The sequence below is a fragment of the Malaya genurostris genome, chromosome 2, assembly GCF_030247185.1.
Source record: "Malaya genurostris strain Urasoe2022 chromosome 2, Malgen_1.1, whole genome shotgun sequence".
Lineage (NCBI taxonomy): Eukaryota > Metazoa > Arthropoda > Insecta > Diptera > Culicidae > Malaya > Malaya genurostris.
The window spans coordinates 257654564-257682054 of record NC_080571.1 but is presented as its reverse complement, the minus strand read 5'-3'; the positions used below and the strand labels follow the sequence as shown (position 1 = coordinate 257682054).

The window sequence follows — 27491 nt, the reverse complement described above, 5'->3', positions numbered from 1 at the left end:
TCGGTAATCACAAACAGTGCGTAGTACACAAATTATCAACACAAGTAAACTTGGTTAGTTTACTTTTGATCCTTAAGTCCATGAATCAATTTTTATTCAAGAGTGCAAGAATTTTTTTTTGTAATAAAATTTTTATTCTGGCCTTTTTGCGTAAAAGCTTTATTGGCTTACATTTTTGTTACTTAAATTTTTTTTTGCTATTGGATCTCGTTATCACCTTTTTTCTAGAGGGAGATGAGTTTCCATTTCCATCCAACGAGGATCGGGGGTCACTTCGTCCGCGGCTTATCTCATCATCCATTGCTTCATCGTCGGTGTTGTGTGTGATTTCCGTTTTCTTTTCGTTGTCCTTGTTGATCGTAGTCTTGGGCTCGTTGAGAGTTGCTGTAGATGCGCCTTGTTGTACATTGATTGAAGTTGCTGGTTGGTTGGAGGGTAAGTTGTTAACTGCAGCTGGTGTACTTTGTCCTATAGGGGATACTGATGGTTTCGTTGAAGGGGATGCTTCATTGTTGTTGGTGGCTGTCACAGGTGTACTGGGGTTGCTTGGGGTTGGTGTGAAGGAAGCACCGTTGTCCTTTGGTGTAGTTGTCTCCTTGTCCAGTTTATCACATGGCTTACCGTATTGAACAGCTTTTTGGCAATATTGACATGTGGCCATCTGATTGTCATAGGTTAGAAGTGATTTGCACGGAATTTATGTATCTTGACCGAAAATCACATAAGAAGGTATAGGCCTCTTCAAACAAACGTACGCACGGAACGACCGAAATTAGCTCTGCGCCTAATTCGTATTACTGTTTTTGAATTAGTTGATTTTAACAACAAAATTTTAAAAATTACTATAAAATTAGTTAAAATTGAGAGTTTACTTTGCTGAAAAAATCTTTTATTTTTAGAGAATGTGTTTAGTTGGCGAATATTCGGGACACAAACCAGCAATATTTCAATCCAACACGAAATTCTCATTGACAACTAATTTCGTTATTAAAATCAGGAAATTTGTTTCTATTTATCTATCACCGTCAATACTGAAGGACAGCACAAAGAAAACAAAAATGAAATTGGTTTTATTAACAAGTTTATTAGCCAAAAACTCATGAGAAGTGTCAAAGCAAAACAATCCATTAAAAAGCTAAAAGGGACAGTCTTGTTGAAACTGCTTGCAAATTGTTTTGATATTTTTCGCCTGTGTTACGATGTATCCGTATATAAATTTCTAAACCGATGTTTGTTGTTTTTACGCGGAACAGTGAAGTGAATTTCGAATGTTGCACTCTAATTGTATATGTCAAATAAAGTATTTTGTATCTTTCAATCTTCCGACTATGCCGTCCGGTTTTCTACTTGTATTCGGTTTTTGTTTTCCGAGTGCTCAAAGTTTTCAGTGAGTGAGTCGATTTCACGAAGTCGAATGAAGAAAACAGTGATTTAGAAGTCAAATTTTCAAAAAAAAGTTTATGTTTCGCTTATGTATTTTTCTCCAATACAACATCGTATTTATACCTGCCAATATAGAAAAGATAACCGCGACAGAAAGTAGTAGTGTGCCATCTAGTGGCTAGTAGTCATTACGGTGTTGACGTTTTTTCGGTGACAGAGCGCCATATAGCTGCGAATTGCAGAAACCAATTCAACCATTTATGTTGGTTGAAAACAACGTTTTATTTCTCTAATTCAACTACAAAATTAGTTGAATGGATATGAAGTGTGCCTTAGCTAAGAAATGACAGCACGTTTAATTGGTGAGTTCAACTAGAAAAATAGCCATTTCAACAAATATTTTATTATTATTAAGGGAACTAGAAATAGAAAATCTAAATTAGCAAAAGTAAGACTTTTTTAGTTGTCTCAAAAAATAACTAACTAAAATCAGAAAATCAACTAATTTTTTCGCCAAAATGCTGATTTCGGTCTTTCCGTGCGCCATTTAGAATACCGGGGAAAAAGTTCTTCCACTTTTCTTTTTCGATAGAGAGAATCTCTCCCGTATTGGGACATAGTTTTGTGAATATAAGAATCGGGGACGCTTGAGGGAAGATCATACACACGCACTTCTATAGTACTATCTTCCATATATACTGGAATGTTGTACTTAATGTTCTCGTGCTCCACATAGTGCGCATTGTTATTATCTTTTGCGAATTGAATTGCATCCAACTCTTTATAAAACTGGATGTAAACAACATTATTCGTCTTATTGCATTGAAGTAAATGCACACGTTTGATGTCAAGATGCATTTGCTCCTTCAGCAAACCTTCAAGTTCTCGTATCGAAGGTCGCACTGCCTGAAGTCAACAACAATTGTATTCTTTCGTGTCGGCGGTAGCTTTTGTTCGTTTGGTTCACTCATTTCGAGGTCGTTTTATTGTTCACTACACAATACTGTACTTGGATTCTTCCTTCCCGAACGTAAGCGGTTTTGTTATATCGACTGACTTCGATGAGATGTGAAAGCGAACTGAAGAGTGCAAGAATTGATCTTTATTTAAGAAATACAATTGTAGGTCAACAAAACGGGCGTTAACGCTGTCATCTTTCATTTGTCTTTATTTGGAATCGATTCCAATTACAATATTAAATCGAATGCCTGATTCGCGAAGTGGCTTTCGGCGAAATGGCATTCGGCTAAATGATTCTGATTCGAAGCCGGAACCCAGTCTGTTGTTGGTTCAATCACTCTGGAAATGGGGATCACCAAAGCATCGTCTTTCCCGTCCTTTGTTACCTTCCCACAGTGCCACAACATCGAAGTTGCGGTGTTCGAGCTCGATCGGTGCATAAAAATAAATTGCAGGTGACCTAATCCCTCATACGATGCAATTCGTAAAAACTAAATTTAGCAAATGAGGGCAAATTTCGTTTGTAATGACTTAAAGGTTGATCGCGACAAATCTGATTGTGAATTATAAGTCACCGTAAAACTAAATACAATTACTTTATTAGGCTGCATGGAGATAGGTCGCAACTCTGGGTAGCTAGGTAGATTCGCCGCTTTCGGTACAATATGGACTCCATTCTTTAATACCATTCCAAAACATCTTTGGCGTGGTGACAAGATGCCAAAACAGACCATAATAGCGAGGGAGCGTTATGACTTCGTAGGAATGGTAACAATCGCTTCTCTGGGCATTCTTCATGGTATATTTCCTTGTTTACCGTTCCGGAAATGATGAAACACATTGCCTGCCAAACCGAATATATTTAGGAGTTTTTTTCTTCGTCTTGAAATGCTACTCTACGCCGTTCCGTTGCATGGCAGTATAAACGGATATTCCTAGAACCTGCTTAAAGTCTTCCAGCATATGTTTATCATCTCTCATCACATAGGAAATCTTCAATAAATATTCGCGGTACAGCTTGCGAGTCCAGGGTTTAACCGTCACATTCAGTTCTCACCTTGAGTGACTTCATACTTTGCTGGTGCTATGAAGTAGTATGAACGAAGTTGGAGACAGTTTTATTTGATTCTAGCCATATTAGTATTGCAGTATTTGCTTCACCTTTGCATCCTTCTGGTGGTTCCTGAGATCCGGAAGATTTAAGAACTTTATGAACAGTGCTTGCAGGAAAACCAAGCTTTATGATTTTTTTTACTGACAGATCCAGACTTTCGTTGCGATCACAAGCAATTGCTTTTCTCACTTGGTCTTCTTTCGACGCTTTTTATTTTGAACAATGAACAGACATAAGATCATCATTCCGCGTATATCAAGCGTTGAAGTATTTTCAAAGATATACGTATTTAGTGGTGTCCAGATTTTGTCGCGAACAAGCCTTAATGTTGGATTAGCATGAATTTCACTGGTTTCGACAGTGATTGACATTCGACTAACAAATGCGGCTGTATGAATTTATATGCATCATTTACCAGCCTAGCAGATGTGTATTTCTGAGGCTCAGTCGATTAGCGGAGTTTGATTCTCGGTGCAAGTCGAAACCGTCGTTATCATTTTTTTTTATTTCAATGAATTTCTTGTCATGAAATTTTCCAATCACAATATTATATGTTCTTGCGTTCCACAATCCCGTGTTCCGAGTTTCCAATCGCTGTCCTTAACGTGCCTAGGGTTTTACCGTTTGATTCTGATCATTTTTACTTCTTGATTATCGAGACCTGTCTTACGTGGCCTAACTGACTAGCTGAATCATTCGAAGAAGGTGAAACATTCTTTCCTGGCTGTATACGGCCATAGATCTCCATCCACCATCTCTAAGGGTACTCGCACCCCGATTGGTGGTCCGGGGAGAAAGGGATAGGAGTTCTACATAAGAGGTAAATAGCTGAGATGCTGAAATTGGTAGTGAAAATGGACAATATGATGGCTTTTAAGAAATCGATTCGATTGAAATTAGACCTTGTAAATGATATGAATTATTTGAACCGGTTTCACGAGTAAATTCTCAAAAAAAGAATAACGTAGTTTTAGATTACGAAACGAATTGTTTCATAGATCCCAGGTATCTTTCTGGACTAATTTGTTTTTGCAGCAACAAATAGAAAAGATATTGTAGAACTCTTTTAACGCGAGTGAAAACCTACTTCTGAAAACTATCTTGTTTAGCAAGAGATGTGTTCGTATATGGGATAATATCAGGATTTGTAAGGCTAAAGACACTCATATAAAATGTTATTGTAAATCTAAGAATTACGTATTATATGAAACAAAAATTAGGAACTCTAATTGCCTTTAATAGGAAGACTCAATGCGTAAACATAGTGCATCTCACGGTAAATCCGTTTACTAACTTCGTATGCTATTACGTTTTCAGCTCGTCGATGTGTGGTATCCATTGGATGTGAAAATTCACTGCCTGATTCTGCTGGTTCCACTAATAGGTATTAACATGATCCGCAACCTGAAAATTCTGGCACCGTTCTCTTCGTTGGCTAACGTGATTACATTTGTCGGTAAGTAGAACTTCTTCAGAATTTTAAGAAGAACTCGTTTTATTTTCTTGATTACGGCTTTTAAGCATTTTCTGATAAATGATAGATACTAGTTCTCTTCTTCCCGCTGACTTGTGTTGTCTGGGAATCCTTTTGGTGTGAGTTATGATACTGCGTCACAAAAATTAGGTTTAAACTGAACACTCTATTGAGTTGATTTCTATACCGTAATGTTTTTTGAATAAATCTTGAATTATTTTGCTTTCAACGAAATGATTTCACTTTCAACAATTGCGGTGCCATAGAGATCTGGAGTGAACAAAAAAAAATTATCTATCAACTCTCTGGAATGTTTCGACTTTAAATTGGATTGGAGTTTGAAATTAAAAACCACACTCAACCTGAAATGAAAGTACTACAAAACCATCAAATTTACTCCGTGTGAAACACACATACACAAAACTGGTTTGAATTTAATAGACAATAATGTTTTAAAGATAATGTTTGAAAGCAATATTGAGCTGGCATACAAAGTCTTGGCATTACATTCCTTTTGTGGAAGCCCCAAGTAATATTGAGATTGTTTGTATTGTTTTATTCTAGTATTTGTTCAAAAAAAACATTTATAAGGCCAAAATCTTGCTGTTAGCCAGTGCAACAGGTTTTAGAAAAGCAATTTAAAAACTGTTATATTGCTTGAAAAAAACCTTTTTAAATCCACTTAGTGGTGTAATGATGCCTCTCTCATATTACTTATATTTTCAAAAACCTCACTAGAAAATTCTGTAATGATTTTTTATTTCAAACTTGATTAAAATTTAAAATTTTATTAAGGTTTAAACTACCCAACTTTTTCAATTTGTGAACAGTTATGTCAAGTTAATATTGATAAAATATGGCAACATTGCACGCTATACAAAATGGAACAAAGCACACTGTGTGCTAGGCGGTTGTGTTTTCTTCTTCCGAACCAGCTTGTACCGAAGCGTACCGGTTTTGCATCATTTTGTATGACAGTTTGAAAGTTTTGATACCCATCGCCCTATAATTTCGGAACGGAAAGTCGGATTTGGATGAAATTGCACAGCATCTTTTAGGACACTGAGAGCTTCAATTTGTATCATGATTTCTGAAAATCGGTTTAACCTTTGCTGAGAAATCGAAGTGAGTCTCGTTTCTGGAACTTTTCTTCATTATTACTGGTGCGTTCTGAAGCGGAAACTGTAGACTAGTAGTCCCAAAGTAGATTTATTCATCTCTTATCAACAAGGTCTATCAACTAATTGAATTTACCAGTAAGCTTTATCAAAATTCGCACCTCGTTTCGCCATTACTTTTGAAAAAATATTTATGAAATTGAAAATTTTTCACTTATCGTGCTGTAATGCCAGAACTGGATGTCAGATCTCGATAAACTTCTCGGGGTTTTCTTAAAGAATTTCAAGACCTTTTTTCGAATCTTAGTTTGTAAAAACCGGTAAATAAATTTCCGAGAAAATTGAGTGCGCATTTTCTCATAGATTTGCACATATTGCCTTGTAATTCCGGATATGGAAGTCGGATTAAGATAAACATCAATAGCGACTTATGGAACCTTTCGTTTGAATATAATTTTATGATAAAATACATTAAAACAAATATGTTGGCGCGATAAAAATTGAGCCTTATATTTTCCTGTGAAACGCAATAAGTTCGGAAAAAAGAGAGTAGAGGAGTGAAATAAAATCGACTCGCAAGGTTCCGCAACACACAGACGTAAAGAGAATTGAAGTAGCCACGTGGTCGATTCTAAATCTATACGCGACCCTTAGGTTTCCAGTTTCCTTTTTATCCAAATGTCACTTCCGGTTCCGACATCGTGAAAAGTGTGCCATTTTAAAAAAAACACTGTCTTTTCTCGTAGATGGTTGAACCGAATTTCACAAACTTAATTAAAAGGTCCTGTTGTCGCATACAAAATTCTCAGATTTCATTCGGATCTGATTCTGGTTCCGGAATTTACAAAGGAATCTATGAATTTGCATTTATATAAGAAGATATAAAGTTGAGCTAATTTCTTTAAAAAAATTAGTAAACTCCTCTAGTTCACAGATGTTGTAAGTTGATGCTCACATGAACTTACTTCGAAAGTAGTGGTCGAAAACTCCGAAATAAAACTCACATTATTTCCTCTGAGATGTGCCAACCGATTATCACAAACTTAAATTCAAATAAAAGGTCCTACTAGCTTATACGGAATGTTGTCCGGATCCGACTTCCGGTTCCAGAATTACCGGGTGGTAGGTGTTTAAGAATTAACTGCCATTAATGACAACGATGCGAAAACATAGAAGAAATTAATAAATCAAACTCAAAACTGCTTCAATTTGTAAGTCATATTAGTTGATGGTCAAACGAATCGACTTCCACTAAGCCGGGTCTCGAATTTCGTTTCCGGCAGTACTGTAAATAGATGTTAAAAACTCACTAATTTTTCTCAGAGTTGGCAAGACCGATTTTCACAGTCACAGATTCAAATGAAAGGTTTAATGGACCCATATGGAGTTTTTGTATGTTGTCCGAATCCGACTCCCGGTTCCGAAGACCGAGACTACAGGACTTTCAACCGTCGCTTAGAGCAACGATGCAAAAACGTTAAAAAATCCTGAATTGGTCTCAAAACTGTTTCAATTGGAAAGATATATTGGATTCTTACTAAAAAAAATATTTTGTTTTTAGTCAAGAGTCAATAAAACGTGTTTTGAAAAACTCCACAATAATATTCATAAGAATATGAGTGATACGAGTAAGACATCATTACACCACTAGATGGAATAGAGCCAGTTTTTTTTTCTACACGCTCAATTTTCTTGGAGAAGGTTGGTCAAACCTAATATTTAAATGTTCGACTTATCCAACTTATCGCACTATTTCCTTAAAGAAACTCAATCGACGGCTCATTTGAAAGCAGTGAATTTGTCAATGAATATATTATTTCTGATACTGTCGGTCTTGGTAGTGTTACCGAATAAGCGACGTAAACGGGTGAAAAGATTTGGTCACGTACGACAATCTTAAACGTATAAAATCATGGGTTATGACCGAATATCCAATATAGAAGCATAATAGCAAAGTTTCCAAAGTGATATTATCCATTTGAAGGGACAAGAAGGGTACTAACTATTATGATAAGTTAAGGCCCTTGGAAAATATTGCAAGGGTTTTTTTTGCGTTTGATTTAATCAGAAGCGCACCCACCATACAGCCCAGATTAAGCACATTCGGATTTCTATTTGCTCCTACATCTGACGTATACACTTGCTGTACAATGGTTTACTTCACACGAAGTATTGAAAAATGGTATCGATTCGTAGATTGATTCCAACCTACGATTTTATTTTGAAAAAGGTTATCAGAAAATTGTTCGAAAGCAGTGAAAAGTTGTAAAAATTAGTGAAAATCGTGGTGACAATTTTCCGCAATAAAATTATGTTTTTGGTAGAAAAGGTTTAAAACTTACTTGTTGACCCAGTAAAAATATTGAATAATTATGTGTAGAATGACGAACTGATGCAATTTATCTTGTTCAGTGCAAGCAGAAGCGAGAAAAATTCTCGAGATTAGATCGATACTAAGAGAGTATTCAATATTCTTTTACATATTTGTGTCTCTATTGAGTACTTCACTTTCGAAATTGATTAACAATTGTTTTTTCGATTAGGAATCGGCATAATCTTACATTACATTCTGGACGATATACCACCAATTTCGGAGCGAGAAATGATGGCTGACATCGGTAAATTCCCACTATTCTTCGGAACGACGTTGTTTGCGCTGGAAGCTGTTGGAGTGGTAGGTTTTTCAGATATTTTTTTCACTTTTTTGTTGGACTGATTATTAATTTTTTTTCTCATTGTTACTGCGTTAGGTTATAGCCCTAGAGAACAACATGAAAACTCCAAAGTCGTTTGGAGGAGCTTTTGGTGTACTCAACGTAGGTATGATCATCATTGTGTTTTTGTATGCTGCGATGGGTTTCCTTGGTTACTTAAAGTATGGCAACGATGCACTTGGTAGCGTAACGTTGAATCTACCGGAGGGTGACTGGTATACTAATTCGATCGCAGTCTCACGACCATGTAAACAATCATATGTTTTTTTTCAGGCTATCACAGAGCGTTCGAATTCTTTTCGCGATTGCTATATTCATTTCCTACGCACTGCAGTGTTACGTCCCGGTGGATATCATTTGGAATGTTTATCTCGTCGATAGGTACAAGGACTCGAGTAAAAAAATGGTCTATGAAATGTTGGTTCGCATCGTACTAGTAATTGTGACCTGTAAGTATCTTACTTTTTGAGTTAATCAATATTCGAAGAACTCATATGAATGGATTCATTTCAGTTTTACTGGCGGTGGCCATCCCACGTCTGGGTTTGTTCATCTCACTGTTCGGAGCGCTTTGCCTGTCGGCCCTTGGAATTGCTTTCCCTGCCATTATGGAAATTTGCGTCAAATGGCCTGACAAGCTGGGACCAGGAAAAATAACCCTCTGGAAGGACATTATTCTGATTATTTTCGGTATTGTCGGTCTCGTTGCCGGCACGTATACCAGTGTTCGTGACATTATCTACAGCTTTCAGTAAACAGTCTTTTTTATTGCCATCAACTGAACCAAAGCAATTTCAATCGGGTACAGACAGCGCGTAGTACACCAATTGTAGTTAGTAATGCGGCCCACTGAGTAGCCATACTCAACCTATAGAAGGCGAATATGATAGACTGTAGTCTTTGTGCTATTTTTATATTTTTCTAAATGGTACTGCTCGTATACTGGAAGAGGTTCCACAATCAACGCACAGAGCATAAGCAGCATAAAAGCTGAAATAGTTAGCTATTGCTTCGATGTTGAAATACGCATATATGCAACGAACAGAACATCAGAAACTATATTCGGAATCTCTGAATTACATATCATTTAGCAAAGATTGGAGAAGATTTCGGTCTTATTAAAATTTACGAAACATTTGAATTCAGTTCCTTCTATTTGGTTTGTTTTCCTAGTTGATTTATATACTTTAGTATTGTTTTATATCTTCGTATGGTATTGGAATGTGATGAACAGGCGTTGCTGTTCACGAAACCGTACTATTTCGAAAACGTAGTTTAACAGAAACACTTACGACTGTAGTTTTTATTATAAGTAATGATAATTTGTTTTTGTAATGCCAAATTGAACGCTCAAAGCATATATTCTGGGGAAATAAAACGATTTCAACCATTTGTTGAATTACTTGCTAATTCCACATATTGTTGCTTTATTGATTATTTCCGACTGCTATACCGGTGTAAGTGTGAGTTAGATTGTTTGAAAGTCTGTCGATGAGTGTGAGTGAATCATGCTGCGTTAATCCATAACTGGATAAGAGATCGGGGAATTTTGTAATAGCCATTTTACAAATCATGAATTAGTTAGGACACATTTCGATATTGAAATTTAAAATTAATATTTTTCAAGATTTTTTCCATTGGGATTTTCTCCCCGAATATATTTCAATGGAAAATGTTATATGTTAAATGTTAGATATTTTGTGTATTTTTAGGCACACAACGAGTATTGCTTGTATTTCGTGAAAGAATAGTTATTGATGATTGTCATCCATGAAGATTTCTCGGTTTGTTTTCTTCAGTTAATGTCGTATTTGCTTGTTGCCAAACCTCCCCCAGTTTCCACCCTAACTGCTGTCAAAACCGTTTGTTTGAATCTAGTTCTGAACTTAGTTTCAACGTAATTGAAGTGAAATTCGAGTCAGTTTCTAATTCTTATATCGGGTTTACTCACAATCCAATCCACAAGGCTTCCATCTCAGTACTCGTTAGCTTTACGTAAAGGACATTAACAGTCGTCTTGTAATACCTTGCACGCTTAAATAACTTGCGGATATTTCACCAACATGTCACAAGACATCTATCTTTCCAGATTCATCCCTATCGGTTGCTGCATCCTTAAATATTAGGTTTAATATTATTTTTCGACACATCCATGCAGCATTACACTTTCAACGCACATCTCCGTCGTGTTGGGCTTGCGGAGAGCGGTCTCTGCACCTGTGGCGACTGCTAGCATGTCGTGTGGTCGTGCGTAGAGTATCGCGACACCAGGTCGAAGCTACTGGAATCCCTTAGGGCCCGCGGTAGACCGCCTGAGGTTCCGGTTCGGGATGTGTTGGCGAGTCGGGATAGTTCATATATGCTTCTCATATACCAGTACCTTAAACACATTGATATACAAGTGTAATGTGCTATTCTTGCTCAGATAGTATAAACTCCAACTACAGGTTCGACACTAACACCCGCCCGATTCTCACGATCCCCGTCCCTGTCCACCATCTTCATCGGAACTAACAAGATCTTCTTTTTGTCACTAACCTTTTTATTCCCTCTTCCCTGTCTCTTCACCATCTCGATGGCAACTAATTAGATCTTTGTCGTTTCGGACATTTTGTTCCCACATCCCCTTTTCACCACGTTTTCCACAATATTTACTTCTCTTTCATTCTCTTCGGCAATATCATCATCACCGCCCACGGAAGACCGTTCCAGTCGATGATTACCATGCGGGCCACCCGCCGGGCCTTCGTAGCCTGAGGGTGTTTCCCGCGGACCCACACGGACCGAAGGATGCGGCCAACATGGATAGTCACCAACGCAATATGAAAGACCCTCATGCAATATTCAATTCACCGGCCACTGCCGATCGTCAGCTGAAAGCTGATTTCTCGAGAATCCGCTACCCCGATACTACATTACATAATGATACTCTTCTAGTTTTAAGTTAGCCGTAATGAAGATTAGTAAATACCCTTGGCATCTTTGAGCTTAAGTAGTGTGCCTTGAAATTATATTATAATATTGAATAAAAAAAAATCCACGCAGCATGAAGTGCGTTGAATCAGGGCCACATTATGCTCGATGGAAATCCCAAAAATGTTTTAAAGCCAATTCACTCATATTGACTCTGAACCATGGACAACACATGGTTTGCTGTCTTCGTTCGTTTTAAAGACAGTTGGAAGAAAACGTGGATACTCAGTCAATCTTGTAAATAAAGTAGGATGTCACTACCCCCATTCATCACAGCTTCCGTAGTCATCTCATATACTCAAACCATAAGTGTGATCTGCTGTCTCTGTCCGGGTCATTAAATCTAAAGGTAAGATGAGAATAGGTGCATTCGCTTCAAGTTTTCGCGTTGTTATAACAGTAATATCACACAATGGTCGAACTATTTTTTCTGCGTATTGTTTCTTTGAGCTGAAGCGAAGACATTGTATTCGATTTTATCACAATTCATTGATTGAAAGTCGAGTAATCCGCGTAATAACATGGCGACTCTAGTAATGAAATGACTATTGGTACAATAACCCCACCACAAAAAGTGGGTGGTTAATGTCAGAGACATTACTGGATGACGTGAATACAAATAAAATTAACACATTTCGTTACACTTCTGAATATCTAAAGTCATTGTCATTAGTTTTTTTTTTATAAATTTTTTTTTTATTCAGGCCAATTTGCGTACAAGCTTTACGTAGCCGAATGAGCCATGTTTTTATTAGATAAAATAATTTTTTAACCGTTGGATCTCGTTGTCACCCTTTTTCTAGGGGGAGAGGAGCTTCCATTTTTATCTTGCAATAAGTGAGGGGCACTTTGTTCGTGGCTCGTCTCGTCCTTCATTGCCGCATCGGTGGTATCGTTGTTGGTTTCCGATTTTTCTTCGTTTTCCTTGTAATTCGCATTCTTGGGTTGGTTGTTAGTTGCTGCAGACGCGCCTTGTTGTGCATTAATTGCAGTTGCTGGTGGGTTTGATGGTACAACAGGAGTACTGCGCTCACTAGTTTCCGTTGTTGGGCGGATGTCCTTATTTTTGTTTGAAGATGTCCTTTTTGCAGTTTCAGTGCAAGGTTTGCCGTAGTGTGCAGGTTGTTCACAAAACTGACATGTAACCAGTTGATTTTCATACGTAATCAGCGTTTTACACGGATGTATCCCATCTTGATCACAAATGATGTAAGATGGAATTGCTTTACGTAGTTGCATGCGTACCACTCGCACGCCATTCCGGATATCCGGAAAAAAATTCCGCCATACTTCCCTTTCGATGGAAAGAACTTCACCGTACTGCGACATACTCTTCCGAACATACCCATCGCTGGTCTGCGGGGGAAGGTCATGCACGCGTACTTCTATGGCATTGTCCACCATGTACACAGGGATTTTATATTCAACATTGTCATGATCAATACTGTGCATCCCGTTATTAACCGAAGCAAATGCAAATGCATCTTTTTCACGTTTGAACATAATGTACACACGCCTTGTTGAATTGAATCTCACTTACATCATTAACGTTTAGATGCATTCGTTCCTTAAGCAAGATTTCAATTTCGGTTGCTGCTGGTCTAACTTTGCAGCGCTTGAAATCAATACAAATTGAATTTGGCCTTGTAGGCCAACTTTCAGGCTTTGTTAAATCGTATTTGCCCATTTCGTGCACTCTATTGTTCACTACACTGTATTGTCTTTGTTTCTATCGTCTCGACCGTAAGCAATTGTCGACTGAGTCTGATGAGATGCGAGCACGAACTATTCTCATTAGTTGATATATTGAAACCTTGTACCAAATTCACGACACACTTATTTAAGCACCCTAAATAATAAGGTAAAGGGTAAAGGGCGCCCGAAAGCACAGCAATCGGCTGGAAAGGATATGGCCTCGGTATTTTTTTATGCGCGTGGTGTAATATTTATCGACTATCTTGAGATAGGAAATACCATTAACAGTGAAGCATTTGAAGGCTGAAATTGCAAAGAAACGACCGCATATGGCAATGAAAAAAATTTTGTTTCATCAAGATAATGCACACAAGTCAATCAAAACAATGGCAGAGCTACATGAATTGAACTTCGAATTGCTCCCACATCCACGGTATTCGTCACATTTGGCTCCCAGTGACTAACGGCTGTTCGCAGACCTGAAAAAATTATCGCTGGTAAGAAATTTCGCACGAATAAAGAGGTTATCGCTGAAACTATAACTATCATTCTATAAAAAGGTATTCGCCCTTATTCTGAATAATGGCGTATTGGTTTTTCGATCGAATATGGTTCGGTCGAATCCTAGCTACCCTTGATTTTGCTAGCGTTATTAAGAATACGAATGAATTACGATCAAAAAAACGATACGTAGTTATTCAGAATAAGGGCGATTGAAATGTTAGAGCGGCGCTGGAATAATTGTGTTGCTCTAGATGGAGATCACGTTGATGAATAAAGTTAATCGTTCTCTTTTTTAAGCCCGGGACTTTTCATCTCATGTGTTAAGGTAGCAGCCCAAGGCTGGGAAAATCACCGAAAATCAAAATTAGTGATCTATAATCTTACTGATCACTGATCGTGTACATTGAAAAATCACAACTGATTTTATCACAAGTGATTTAAGCCAGAGAAAAAACATCGATGCGTAATCACAACTGATCTGATATCTACGTGAAGATCTTGATTGATTGATCTTGATGAAATTGATCGGATTTAACGAAAAATGGTACTTCTTGACGGAGCACAGTACGTTTCTAGCGACTCAGTGATGGCCATTAGAATGATCACAAGATGTAGATTTAAGGAGATAAATTTACGACAACACTCATATTAATTAACTAAATAGTTATTCTATAGTACGAACGTAGGATCAATGATGAACAGCCTTTCATTATCAGGTGGACATTATCAGATTGCGAGCATAAGAATATTAAAAGCAAGGAGAAAGTAGCAAGTGACACTTTTTGCATCACAGACGATATTTATAGAACTGCGTACTAAGGAGATATTTATAGAAAGAAAGGTGTTTCCAATGTTCTTAAGAACAAGAATCAAAGATAAAACTGTCCGGATTTGACGAGAATACCGCAAAAGTTGTGATTATTATGAAATCTAAGAAGGCCTTCTGGCCGTGCGCAGTCTGAACGAAATATTGTTCAGTCGCGTTGCCTTTCAAGTTTCATCCTACCATATCAAGGGTATTTCAATTAGCGTTTGAAAAGATACAAAATGTTACCAGTATTACTACTTCAAAACTCAGGCCGTTTTGTACTTATTGCAATACATTGTTTTCAAATTTCGACACAAATACACACACTACATGCCTATTCAAAAGGATCGTAGTATTGTGTAGAAGTCCTATGAATATATCACAAAAAAGGTAATCACTCTATCAAAACCCGAATATGATACCTGCTTAGTGATCATCTCATTTGATTGGTGTGCTTTTCGAAGAAGTGGTTTCTGTTGACGCATTACTTGAAACAAGGTGGACCAACCAAGCATGTTTCCGATTGAAAAATTCCACAGTGAAATCGGGATTACAATTTATAAAACACCTCAATCTCTAAACAAGAATCGAACCTGGGACATTCTTCAAAGAAAACAATTTTCCTTGGTACTGTGTTTGTTGTTGTTTCTTCTTTATTTGAAAATCAACGCACATCATAGATTTCGTCAATGGTTATTGTTTGCTTTGTCACCTAACAATCCTTGAGTTGCGTTATCTTTCTGGTAGACCCAACTGTTTCACCTAACTATCAACATAATTGACTAACATACCGTACCGTATGTCATCTTACATTGCCTTGTTCTATTGTAAAAAAATATCGTGCTCTTTGTTAACATAAAATCCGTCAGTATGGCTTCTTTGTTGCATCGCCTCATAGAAAAAGGAATAAGTTTTGTGTTTATAGCAATACGTTATTACAGTATCTAACTAAGGTCAATCGAGTTACACAATTAAAAGTATGAAAATAAAACCCTGGGATTCAACTCTCCCATTTCGTTTGGGCCACCCATCAAGGGTATGCGGCTCATTTAATATCACAACTATTATCACAAGCTGTACAACTATTAACTTTACGTTTTCATTGACACCGACTCAAATCAATTACATTGATTTGACTTCCATATTCGTCCTGCGCCGGATAATTGATTTGTTTACTAACACTAATTGTTTGAAGTTCTCATTGGAAGAACGGTGTCCAATTTGTATTTTGTTTCGTGGATTTGGCTTCGAGCATAGCTCAAAATTCCCATCTTATTAGCTAATTTGATACTTTCGGTACAAACATTGATGTCCATTCAGTTTTCATCTTGCGGTGCTTGCAGAGTTTTCTTTCTCAACATTGGTGATACGTTTCTAGTGCTGATCACTATTGCTCGGTGCTGGCTGCAGCTCGAAATCACAGCACAGAGAAAAGTGATCCGATGGGTACTGATAGCTGGGTGTTCGGTCAGGGCTTATCTCTTCACCCGATGGGAACATGAGGCAGTTCTTGACCTGTTGTGTAAAATTTGTAAAAGATTAACATAAGTACAATAGAGTTTACTACTACTTTCATGCTACTCACGGAGATCTGATCTTTGGAATAGAATACGTAGTCGATTGTGTGACACACCTCGCCCTCCTCCCGAATCTTCCAGGTTGTGTAGGCTGGCTCGTTGGCAGCTGATTGTTCAGCTTTTGTCTTTCCCGTCGAGCTGATACTGCAGTCATCGTCGTCACTGTGAAACGATGCTATGCTTGATTTATGTTGCAGAACAGGGCATGAGGTGTCTGTATTTGCGGCATTCTGATTGTTCTCGCTTTCGGTTTCCTGGTGTTCCTGTGCCAAAAGATCCGAGTACGCACTGGACAGTCCCAGGGGTTTGTAGTTCAACACCGTGCTATAGATGGGTTCAATAGGTTCCGCATTGAAATCACCACACAAAATCACCGGTCGTTTCTTGGCTATGCCATCGATGAAATAGAGCAGATCTTTTCCCTGTTCGTTCCGCAGCTTGGACAGCAGTGCTCCCTTGCGTGCTTTAAGGTGGGTAGTGGTCACACAAATCTCCTGATTGGTGTCCAGAGTTCGAAACATTGCGGCTATCGCGACCTGGTTGCTTTGGACACGCCAAACTTCCAACACTCTGGTGAAGTGATTGATCATCTCCAGGCGATCTTTTTTATAGAATACTGCACAACCGTCCGGGCCGTTGTTACCGTTGATGTAGAGACAGGGTGAGTCCGGTTTGGGGAAGAAAACTCCTTCGTAATTTTGGGTAGCTAAAATTTTCTGGATGAACTTGAAGTGATCCACTTCCTGGAATATGATAGAAATTATAACATTGTTAGCTTGTTTTTAAACTTGACATCTAGACATGAAGAACGCTCACCTGAAGACAGACTATGTCCGGGTCGTTTTGTACAATTTCTTGTATCAATTGATATCGTCTGCATTCCCAGGTAAGTGCATCTACTGGGCATCTAACAAAGCCATCATTATTCATGCCGAGTGCTACAAATAGAAAAATGTTCACTGTTGCAATTTGCATCCTGTACCACAGCAATGACTTACTTTGTGAGAGCATATTCCACTGGAAAACACGGAGCTGGGCTGGATTAGTCGTTGGTTCACTGCAAGCTAGAATTTTAACATGAAAAGAAAAACAAGTTATTACTTTTTTTAATCATCAGAGAAATCACACCGATTCTCACTCGTTGATATCGCATCCAGTTTCAGCATCCGGAAACCATCGGTCAGGCTGGGTTGATTGATGCGTTCATCTGGACGAAGGAACTTTCGCTTCACCAGCTGGGGCCGATCTTCGCCACGAGCTATTCGACAGTACTCTACCAGATCTGGTATTGACATCCCGTTGGATATCTCCAGCTGATCATCCTGGTAGTCGACGTTCTTGATTTGGGGCGCCGATGTGAAGGAACCCATTCTGGAATGAGGCAAGGAAATAGAAGAAATAAGAATTTAACTTTCCGGAAGGGATGCTTAGGGCCAGGTGATTATTGTTGACCGTTCACGGCTTGGTACCTTTGCAGCATAACACGCTGCAGATGAGTTTTCTTTTTCCCACCCGTGGCTATTTGATTTTCACTAGTTGATTCGTTCGCAATGCAGCTGGATTCAATCATGTTCTTGTTTTTCCTGAACAATTTATCTTGCCTTCACTGTTGAGGAAATAATAGATTCTTTTCCTATGACCGTCGGCGGTAGACTGAATCTAGGAAAAGACGAATGTTTCTGCATTCGAACGACGAGAGTTTGATCTGCATATGGTAGTAACACGTGCGGAATAGCAAATGAGATGTGTACACTCGAGAAAGGTGAATAAAACATTTCCTCTTGTTGGCTCCTGTTCGTGCTGACATACAACGAGGTGAGATAACAATCAAGATTTCGAACCAAACAGTGCGGGTGTGTCTACTATTTTACTACGTTCAGAGCGACGGAGGTTGAACAGTTCTTGTGACACTCCCTTCAGTGTATTGTCGCAGTGCATTCAGGTTTTCTGTGAAGATTTGGTTGAATAGAGATTACTCTAATGTGATGCTAAGTTATTCACTCGCTACTGGTTCTCTACAATACTATTAAATTATGATGAAGTTGCAATAACACGGTCTTACCGTGAGGTTTTCAATATTTTCCTAGAAGGAAGCACTTTCGTGTCAACTATATCAATGTTTTGACATTTTTAACACTCATTACTCCACAGAGACGAACCAGCCACCGGCTGAAAGTCTCTTTCATAAAGAAAACTAAACTAAACTAACTTATTACTCCTTCAAGTCGGATCCGGATAACATTTTACAACAACCTATGGACTATAAGATCTCCCATTTGAGTCTAAGTTTATGAAAGCCGTCTCTGAGATGTCGAAGTGAGTACACGCAGAGAAATGTTTAAAATAACAAAACTGCTAGTAAATTTTAAAATTTGATTTATGATGATTTCTAGTTAGAATATAATTGTTTTGAACTAGTTTCTCCCTTTAACATCAACAATGTTCTTTGCTTGATTGGAACCAAAATTTGTTCCGGCTGACTTTATTGTGGAAATAAACCAACTATTTAGTACATGTCAACCAAAGTTGAGTTGATGTTATCAGTAATGTCTATGTTGATTTAATCCTATTATTCGGTTCAATTTATCTGGGATCTTATTTGTGTAATGATACAACTAAGTTTACAGAATTAGTTTTATTTCTTATAAGTCAGAGTAATTTTTCCCATGCGAATAAACCAGAGCTTTTTTTCTCCCGCGGATAAAGTTTGTGTATGTTTTTTGAATACAGTTTTATCTGTTTCTTCCATTTCGTAGGGGATTTTCAACTATTTAAACGTATGTATTGATAATTAATAACAGTTTGATAATACTATTAATAGTAGTTTGATAATACTACTAATAAATAGAGAGTTTGATTGTGGTATGTGATTAATTTGATCGTCTCACGACAAAAGGGTTACATGTTTTGGATAGCAAATGTCAATCAAAAGTTTGATTTCTAAGAATTTGAAAATGAATATAAATATGAATCAAGGTATAATCAAAATTAATCAATCCCTGCAAATTAATTTGAAAAAATCTTTTTATTCTAAAAAAAAAAAACAAAAACATATGATTATAAAAACAAAAGCGCTGAATTTTAGTTCATATATTCCAGTTTGAAATTTTGTAAATTTAAATCGCTACAATTGCTACATTTAACTAGAGTTCGTTCATTTGAAAATAATTTTTCAAATTGAATTTACTGTTAAATTGTTTGTCAAGAAAAATGACAGGAATGCACAAGTCAAATATTTGTTTTTCTTATTAAAATATTGATTGAAACAAACTAATTCAAAGAGAAAAACTGATTATTATGTTTTGTAGTTTCAAGCAACAATATTTGCCATATCAAATCAGATTTTTTTTTGTCATTATTTCAATAAAAAAATTCGTTGCATGAATTTAAAATTCAGTTATTTTTACAAATACAACACGATTTACAAATACGTGTACTTTTTTGACTACTATTTCTGGAACCGATAATTGGAACCGGTATTGTTAAAGTCGGTTCGTGTTGTCACCCACTAGCAAGATCTAAGTACAGTTAAGAACAGGAACCTTCAATCTTCGAAAGGATTTTGAAGCTCTTCAAGGATGCGACATCGTTCTGCATCCTGTGAAGAATGTACAACGATTCGCAATGTTTATGATTAGATCCGAATTCGGTATATCATGAGGAATGAAAAACAATTTTCCAACACCTTGAAACTCAATACAGCAATGGTCCATTCACCCCAAAATAGGGTTTCATTTGACTAGAATATGCGAATAGAAAAGTCTAGCCATGACTATTTATCAGTCAATTTAACCAAAATCGCTAACGCAATGTAATTGTGTGTATGTTTCGTCAAACAGTTTGCTGATTCAAAAGCGTTGTTTCGCAAATGGAGTCAAAAGAACAACAAGTGTGTGAGAAAATTTATCCAAAAGTGTGGAACATCCTTCTATGTCGCATAATGATAAATCATTCGGAGTCCTTCGTTCGACATTAAGTAGCATTTTAAAACGATTCCGGGATCGCCTGACAATCACTCGGATATTAGGATCTGACGCTGGAACCTAAATCGAAATTATGTTACAAAGTTTTTAACTATTTTTGATGCAAGAAATACATTTCCAAAAACAAAATGAAAAAATGTAGACTTCCCGACAATACCCTACTCATTCTTGATTTTTCTCAAATTTTTCGGTGGAGAGGTTGATTCAAAAATCCAATGAAATGAAAATCAATAAAACCACCGTAGCTTCATCAATATGGCAGTTAAAACGTTACAATTTCGGGAAATGGTTTCCAATCCAAGATCTTTCAAATATGGTATAACGATTTGAATTCCCTTTGGGGACAGATTTCACATGCTTGCCCATCTATTGCCTCAAATAACTCATCAGCCAATTCATTTTCATTAATATCAGAATGACCGGGTACACATAAGCAATAAATAGCATTCGAAATGCGAAGGTCTTCGATTTGAGTTCGATATGCGATCACAAGATGCGATCGTGAAGCATTCAAACTGAGTACTTTCAAAGCGACTTGTTTACTACAGATTATCTGCTGAAATAACGATTGTACAAAACACAGAATGAGATCGCTCTAATCCTTTTTCATGACAGTGGACACCAGCATAAGTACAACCATCCAACAGATACAGCAATCTAGTGCGTTTCATTTGAGTGAAAATCGTACTTAAACTGCGCTGTGAAGTTCAGTACGTTTTAGTTCTCGAAACATTCTTAGCAGAATACATCGCCTTTCATTGCCGTTCCTAGATCCGGGTTATAAAACTATCAATCGTTATTCATAGATGATTTCAATAAAAATTTTGTTATTTTAATTATGCTAAGTGAGGACTCCAGTAAAAATGGAACGATTTTGAATCATTTTTTGGTGCTTCCCATTTAAAAGAATGAAGAATGACATGAGCTAGGGGTTCCATGTATATAAGCATAAACGAAGAATTTCTTTATTTCGAGCAACAAAAAACAAAAATTTTGAGTTAAACTCACCCAAAATTTGATAAATTTGTTGTTCTTATTTTGAGTAAAAAATACTCAAATTTTGACAGTTTTGCCCTTTAACAAAAAAATGAGTAGATAGGTAGTAACTCAAGTATAGACTATTTTGATTCAATGAGGGTGTACGGCAAAACGAAACCAAAATAACGTCTGCAGGAAGAATCAGTCAAATTTGAATTCTCATTCTGTATTCATTGTAATGAAAATCTGTGAAGTTTGACTATAAAGAGTGTATAAGTATGAAAAATTAAAGTAATTACACCAGAACTTCTTTGTAAATCAAAAATACTGTAGATACGAGAAACAACAGGCAAGCATCATTGCGAATCGTTTTCTGTCATTTTGGATCTCGAATCTTCAGCTAAAATCGATACTGCACAGTATACAATTTGCAGTGAAAACGCAAGAAAGAACATAATTTTAAAACTATTATTCCGCTCTTGTCGTTGACTGGACATAGATCTCCTTCTCAAAATTTGAGAATGGAGCTGAGAGTGACATTTATTTTTCCTCTATTTTCAGTGAATGAAGATGTCTTTTATAGGCTCTGATCGTGAATGCAACCATCCTTTGGAGATGATTTAGTTTTGACTGAACTTTTCTGCCACCCTACAAGCCATCCAACAATAATAATAGTTGTACAAATCCAATGAATGTATCTGGATTTTAATCCCCATAATTTACCAAAAGTTCGTTTGCATTGGCCAAAAGCCATTTAAATTAAACTTGATCAACCATCAGCGACTAGGTTCCATAAAAGTGGTGATATTACACCACATCGAGGACGCTTAGTTTTGTAATTCTTGCTTGTCGTAGTGATGGATAGAGAAGTCTATCACTAGCATTACAATCCTGAGAGGTTCGTAAAGTTTAAAACGGTTGATTTTGTGGTATTATAATCCAGTTACAAGAGAGAATAAAAAAAATATACATCGTGAAATAAATATTATAATAACTGAATTACTTAGTAATCCAGATACAACTCAAATAATATTGTAAACAATAATTATATTGATTTACTAAATGACGCAATGTAGTTTTAGCATATTTATAGATTGTAGTCTAAATTCTATAAAACAACGGTAGTTATTGCGATACAGACAAACTTCAATCTAAGTAGTCTGAAACAGAAAGAAAAAAAAAGAGAATTGACTCGACGAATTTCATGCAGAACGGGTGCATTTCCCTCCTGAAAATTAAAAGGATGAACAAAGATAGCAGAATTCCAAGAAAAAAAATACGACAGATTTGACATGGTGAACAAAGAACGCACCGCCAGGTATAATATGTATTAAGACGATGAATCGGAAGCATGATATGGCAAAAGATGGATCTCAACCATAAAAAAGAACTGTCAAGAACGGTTCATTTTTGTTGTATCACAATGAGTTTCTTATATTTAGAACACTGCAAGGATGGTAGTAGCAGAAGCTGGGACTTTTTAATTTTTTTTTTTTACGGAATAGGGAAAAGTCCAATGGAGATGAAATAAAGCACTCCTTCTCACCAGCAGGCATTAAACCTCCTCATCTTTTGTATCATCAGATTACACTTGGAAGATTTCGGAGTAGATTTCGGAGAGCGAACCTAATGAATTTGTGTTGAACAGCTTCATTACGATCAATATCAGTTTGATAATGAGGTGACCAAACGACAGCCGCATTTTCGAGCAATGATCGAACTAGTACACAATAAAGAGTTGCCCCATTTGTATAAATAATAAAACCAAACGAACAGTATATGCCGAAAATCGTTTACGTTCGGTACGTCAGGTAAGACGCTGCACTTCGGTGCAAATATAATAAGTGTTTATGTCTGCCTAGCGGTTTAAGTTGAACTTCTGGGTCACATAACAGTTCAACATAAACTGTTATGTACTGACGAGTCGAACACGAAACATAAAGTATGTGAATAAAACCGAAGTTTTTTCTGATTTTTTTTAAATTTGACTATTCTCAATGATACATAACGTTATCACGCATACGATAATTTCATAACGGGAACTTGCCCTTTAGTTTCGTTCACTTTGCTGCCAATGACATGTACACAACTAGTGTTGCAATCCCATTGATTCAAAAAACCCAACATTAAATTCAACATCTGGTCTATGAGAACCTAAACCACTGATCCAACTCATTTGTTCCGATAATACTAACCCAAATATAGGACACATAAACAAAAATATTTGAAAAATACGATTATTAATTACGATTAGCAAGCCAGTTGTCGCAAATCAGATTACCTTTTTTGGTTTTGATTAATATTGTTTATCTTTTTTGTGTGTTTTATGATTATGTGTTATCTTAAATGTGATGTGAAAATAAATGTATGTACGTATGTTTATCTTTTTATAATTGTCACATGCGCTTCTACTAATGACATGTTATTTATTTTCAGATCTTCAAAAATGTTTTTTTTAATGCACCGGAATTGGTAAGTTTTATAGAATCTACGCTCACTTTACAAAACACTCCCCAAACACCTGGTTTATGATATCGATCAATCGGGTGTTATGTTACATTCCACAAGTTCAAATGTCACGAATAACTGCGCCACTGCTGGCCTCGAAATTTCACTGATTCAGGGCCTAGATGTCCTGACTATATAACTATGATCATTTGCACTTCGCCTGGGAACTCATCCTACCGTGGTCTGTAGTCCATTTGTTTTCCTTTTCTGCGACCTGCCAAGCCAAAATAACACTTATGCAACTATCGAATGTATTGAAGTGGCGAAAACGCATCTAAAATCAGCGCATCTTCGCAGCAAGTCCGAATGGTCTAGTGTCGGTAGTAGTTGCTAGGATTGACTGTCTCGAACAAACAAAACACTGCGTCACATTGGAAAATAACTATGAGTGCGTCAGTGCATACGGAGAGGCAGTGGCATCTCACGATATCACAGCAGCGAGTACAATTATTATTCGAAAGGGAGAGTGTGTATCGTGAAAGTATTGCATTTTGTTAGGAGCTATGGGAATATTAAAATCACTCCTCGATATACTATGTTGGTGTTTGTGGTATCAACAACAGTGAGTTTTCCACTAGCAAGGTACGGGTGGACGTATGCAGTGCGATTCTTGTTTACAACGGACTAGTTTTGAGCTTCGAAGAACATATTACTTCCGTGAAGTTTAGGTACTCCATGAAATGATGCCATTTTTTAACTACATAAACTTCTCCCAACTTTACGATGGCTAGCTGTACAAATTCATATCATCTTCACTCACACATTACGAGGCCAAGCAATAAACAACTGTAATAAACTACTTCGTCAACAAAAGTGATATATTTCCATGTAAAGGCCAGTTGATTCCAGTTGCTTTCACTATCTGATGGCATGACTCAAAGGCACTCGGGAATTCTGACTACTGACTACTCGGTCACGGTATGGCCAGTTCCATTCTTATCTATTTTGTAGCGTTGCACCCTTAATACATAGGTAGGTAGTTAGTGTGAATGGATGGTTGACCCCAAAAAGGTCACAATGAGTACTTCTGAATGATCTCCTTGATACGAAAAGGTCAAATAAAAGTACCTTTCCAGATCTGATTGCTTGCTTCGGTACGAGCTGGACCGAGTTCTAAGGAGTGTTCTAAATGTGAACATGATTAGTTTTAACACCTCCATCGGTGAAGGACAATAACACTGATTGAAGACGTGGTATAATGCACTAGCTTGCCACTGATTACAGCATCCCTCGAATGAAAACTGAAAACTACCCGTGCCAGAGAGATCACTCAAACTGTGTGGGGTGGCAAATTATTGGTACACATAAATATGGATATAGCGAATAGGTCCACACCTTGTACTTTTCTGGCAGGACACCGAACATACACGACACACGGAAATACGTAGCACAAAAACACTTATAGATGAGTAGATGAACTAAATCAATGCCAAAACTTGATCAAGCGGACGATTTTGATGACACCGAGTAGAAGAGTATATATTATTACCTTGGAATAAGTAGTAATGCTTTGAATCGTCTCGTGCCGAAGACAGAAATCGTACGTACAAACAGGTCCATCATGGTGTGGGTATCGGTATTTGCAGTATGTGGCAGTGACTGTAACAAATTGGAGCACACTTTCTCTCACACTGTCACCCGCAGTCAGATCGCCAGTAACGGGTAGTGGGCTAGGAACAGCTGTGGGTGTTTTTGTGGGAGACGACCACCTGCTCGTGTGGGGTTCACAGACTTTCGTCAATATGTTCGTGGGTATGTGTGTGTGCGACTGTCGACGGGTGTACTGACACTGTGTTGGTGATGCCTCACTAGGTTCCGTGAGAGGAACTGTTTCGATGAGAGAGTGTTTCGTTTCCTTCACTGTAAAAGGTTCGAATCTTTGATCAAAACTCCGGGTGTTGTAGCTGTCTCTCTACAGATGTAGCTGCTGTCGGACCGTCGATCAAGCTTTAGTTAGGGAAAATAAAATTAGAAAAATGGACGGAAGAAAAAAAAACACCTGTAGGTCAGACCGGTAGCTGTTAGGAAATTAATCATTCTATAATTATTACACCATCCGGCAATTCGCAACCTACTCGATGATATGTTTACTTTGAAAGACAATAAGGAGAGATTTGTTTTTATAGAATAACAGACTAGGTGAAAAAGTTTATCCATGCAGGCAAGAAATTGTAGATTGACCAGTTTTTTCCCTAAAATGTGTTTATATCTAGATCGCATCACTCATAATATGAGTGAATTTTCGGTATATCTCATTAAAGCCGATATAAATTCGTATCGTTTCCATATCATAATTATTTGACATTTTGTTGTTTACGAAAATTCATACTTGGAACCAGGCGCGGAAACTATGAGAGGGGGGGGGTCTTGAAGCACTTTTTGCTTCAAGATTTCTTGGAGTGGCCATGACTCCCCCTTCAATATTTTGACAACTGGAATATTAGAAAATTTGCTAGAAATATAACACATTTTTCTGTTATCCCGTAGTTCGCCTCCGTAATCCTTCACATTTCTTAACAAAGTTACTAAAGTTACTTAAAACAAATTATCTACAATGTGAATTGTGCTATACTATACCACTTTCGTATATTGGTTATTACTAAAATAGTAGGGAAAATGTTTGTGATTTTTACTTAGTTGTTTTCTATTTTCTCTAACCTTTCCGTTTCCTTCATAAAAATGCTTTATATATTGCAAAGTTCAATGATCTGTAGTAAATTTTTTTGGTCGTTTTGTAGTTTGTTTAAAAAATGGAAAAACCCGAGTTTCGTGTTTTGATAAAACATTGTTTTTTAATGGGTAAAAACACCGTGCAAGCGAAACAACGGATTGAAAAATGTTATCCGGACTCTTGTCCATCAAAAGCAACGATTTGTCGGTGGTTCGCCGAGTTTAAACGTGGTCGTACCGACACAAATGACGCGGAACGCTCGGGTAGACCTGTGGAAACCGTTACACCGGAAAATGTGAGTGAAGTGACAAAAATTATAATGAAAGATCGTAAAGTGAAGCTCCGTGAGATTGCTGAGATGACACAGATACCATATGGAAGTGTATTTACTATCCTTCATGAAAAATTGAGCATGAAAAAGGTTTTTTCCAAGTGGGTGCCGCGATTGCTTTCAATGGAACAAAAACAGCAACGAGTCACCCTGCCACAAGTCGATGAAAACAATGGCGAAATTGAACGAATTGGGCTTTGATCTGCTTCCCCACACCCCATACTCGCCAGATTTAGCCCCCAGTGACTACTGGCTCTTTGCTGATCTTAAAAAAATGCTCCAGGGAAAAAGATTTGGCTCAAATGAGGAGATCATCGCTGAAACTGAAGCTTATTTTGAAGCGAAAGATAAATTTTTTATAAACATGGTATTGAAAAATTGGAAAAACTTTGGAACCATTGTATCATCCTAAAAGGTGATTATGTTGATGAATAAAATAAAATTTTGCAAAAAAAAATGTTGTTTTCATTGTTAGTCTCGGGACTTATTGATCCATGTGTTAATATCAGGGGAGACCGGGGCGAAAATGGTCACTCGCAATAATTCGAAAACTAAATGTCACGTTCCATCGGCTACGCCCTCTATACGTGGGCCCGAGTATTAACTACTATTGGCTTATATTAAATTGACACGCCGCCCACTAAGTTGAGCCTCAGTAGTCGGTGAGTGCGAAAGTGTATATTTTTTCGTCAAAAGTAAA

At 37.3% G+C, this 27491-nt stretch overlaps 2 protein-coding genes and 1 long non-coding RNA gene across 10 annotated transcripts in view; 2 read left to right on the top strand and 1 right to left on the bottom strand.

The window, feature by feature from the left end:
* LOC131429631 (proton-coupled amino acid transporter-like protein CG1139) overlaps nucleotides 1–10178 on the top strand; it is a 30368-nt gene extending 20190 nt beyond the window's left edge. For both annotated transcript variants that reach the window (XM_058593880.1, XM_058593882.1), the window contains exons 5-9: nucleotides 4775–4913; nucleotides 8593–8723; nucleotides 8800–8978; nucleotides 9037–9212; nucleotides 9277–10178. In XM_058593880.1, coding sequence (XP_058449863.1) covers nucleotides 4775–4913; nucleotides 8593–8723; nucleotides 8800–8978; nucleotides 9037–9212; nucleotides 9277–9518 — 867 coding nt within the window. In that variant the 3' untranslated portion in view covers nucleotides 9519–10178. The remainder of the gene's footprint in view (nucleotides 1–4774; nucleotides 4914–8592; nucleotides 8724–8799; nucleotides 8979–9036; nucleotides 9213–9276) is intronic.
* Nucleotides 10179–15374: 5196 nt separating this feature from the next.
* The window catches only part of LOC131429629 (nocturnin), a 58857-nt gene continuing 46740 nt past the window's right edge, over nucleotides 15375–27491 (bottom strand). The window contains exons 2-7 of one of the 7 annotated variants that reach the window (XM_058593875.1): nucleotides 25279–25736; nucleotides 17459–17691; nucleotides 17319–17384; nucleotides 17137–17258; nucleotides 16329–17063; nucleotides 15375–16258 (exon numbers count right to left, since the gene is read on the bottom strand). In XM_058593875.1, coding sequence (XP_058449858.1) covers nucleotides 16118–16258; nucleotides 16329–17063; nucleotides 17137–17258; nucleotides 17319–17384; nucleotides 17459–17691; nucleotides 25279–25352 — 1371 coding nt within the window. In that variant the 5' untranslated portion in view covers nucleotides 25353–25736 and the 3' untranslated portion in view covers nucleotides 15375–16117. The other 6 variants (XM_058593877.1, XM_058593879.1, XM_058593874.1 and 3 more) reach the window with 6 other exon arrangements.
* On the top strand, nucleotides 24623–25285 carry LOC131429630 (uncharacterized). Its single transcript, XR_009229443.1, has 3 exons — nucleotides 24623–24761; nucleotides 24866–25087; nucleotides 25143–25285. It is a non-coding gene; the product is annotated as an uncharacterized LOC131429630 (long non-coding RNA).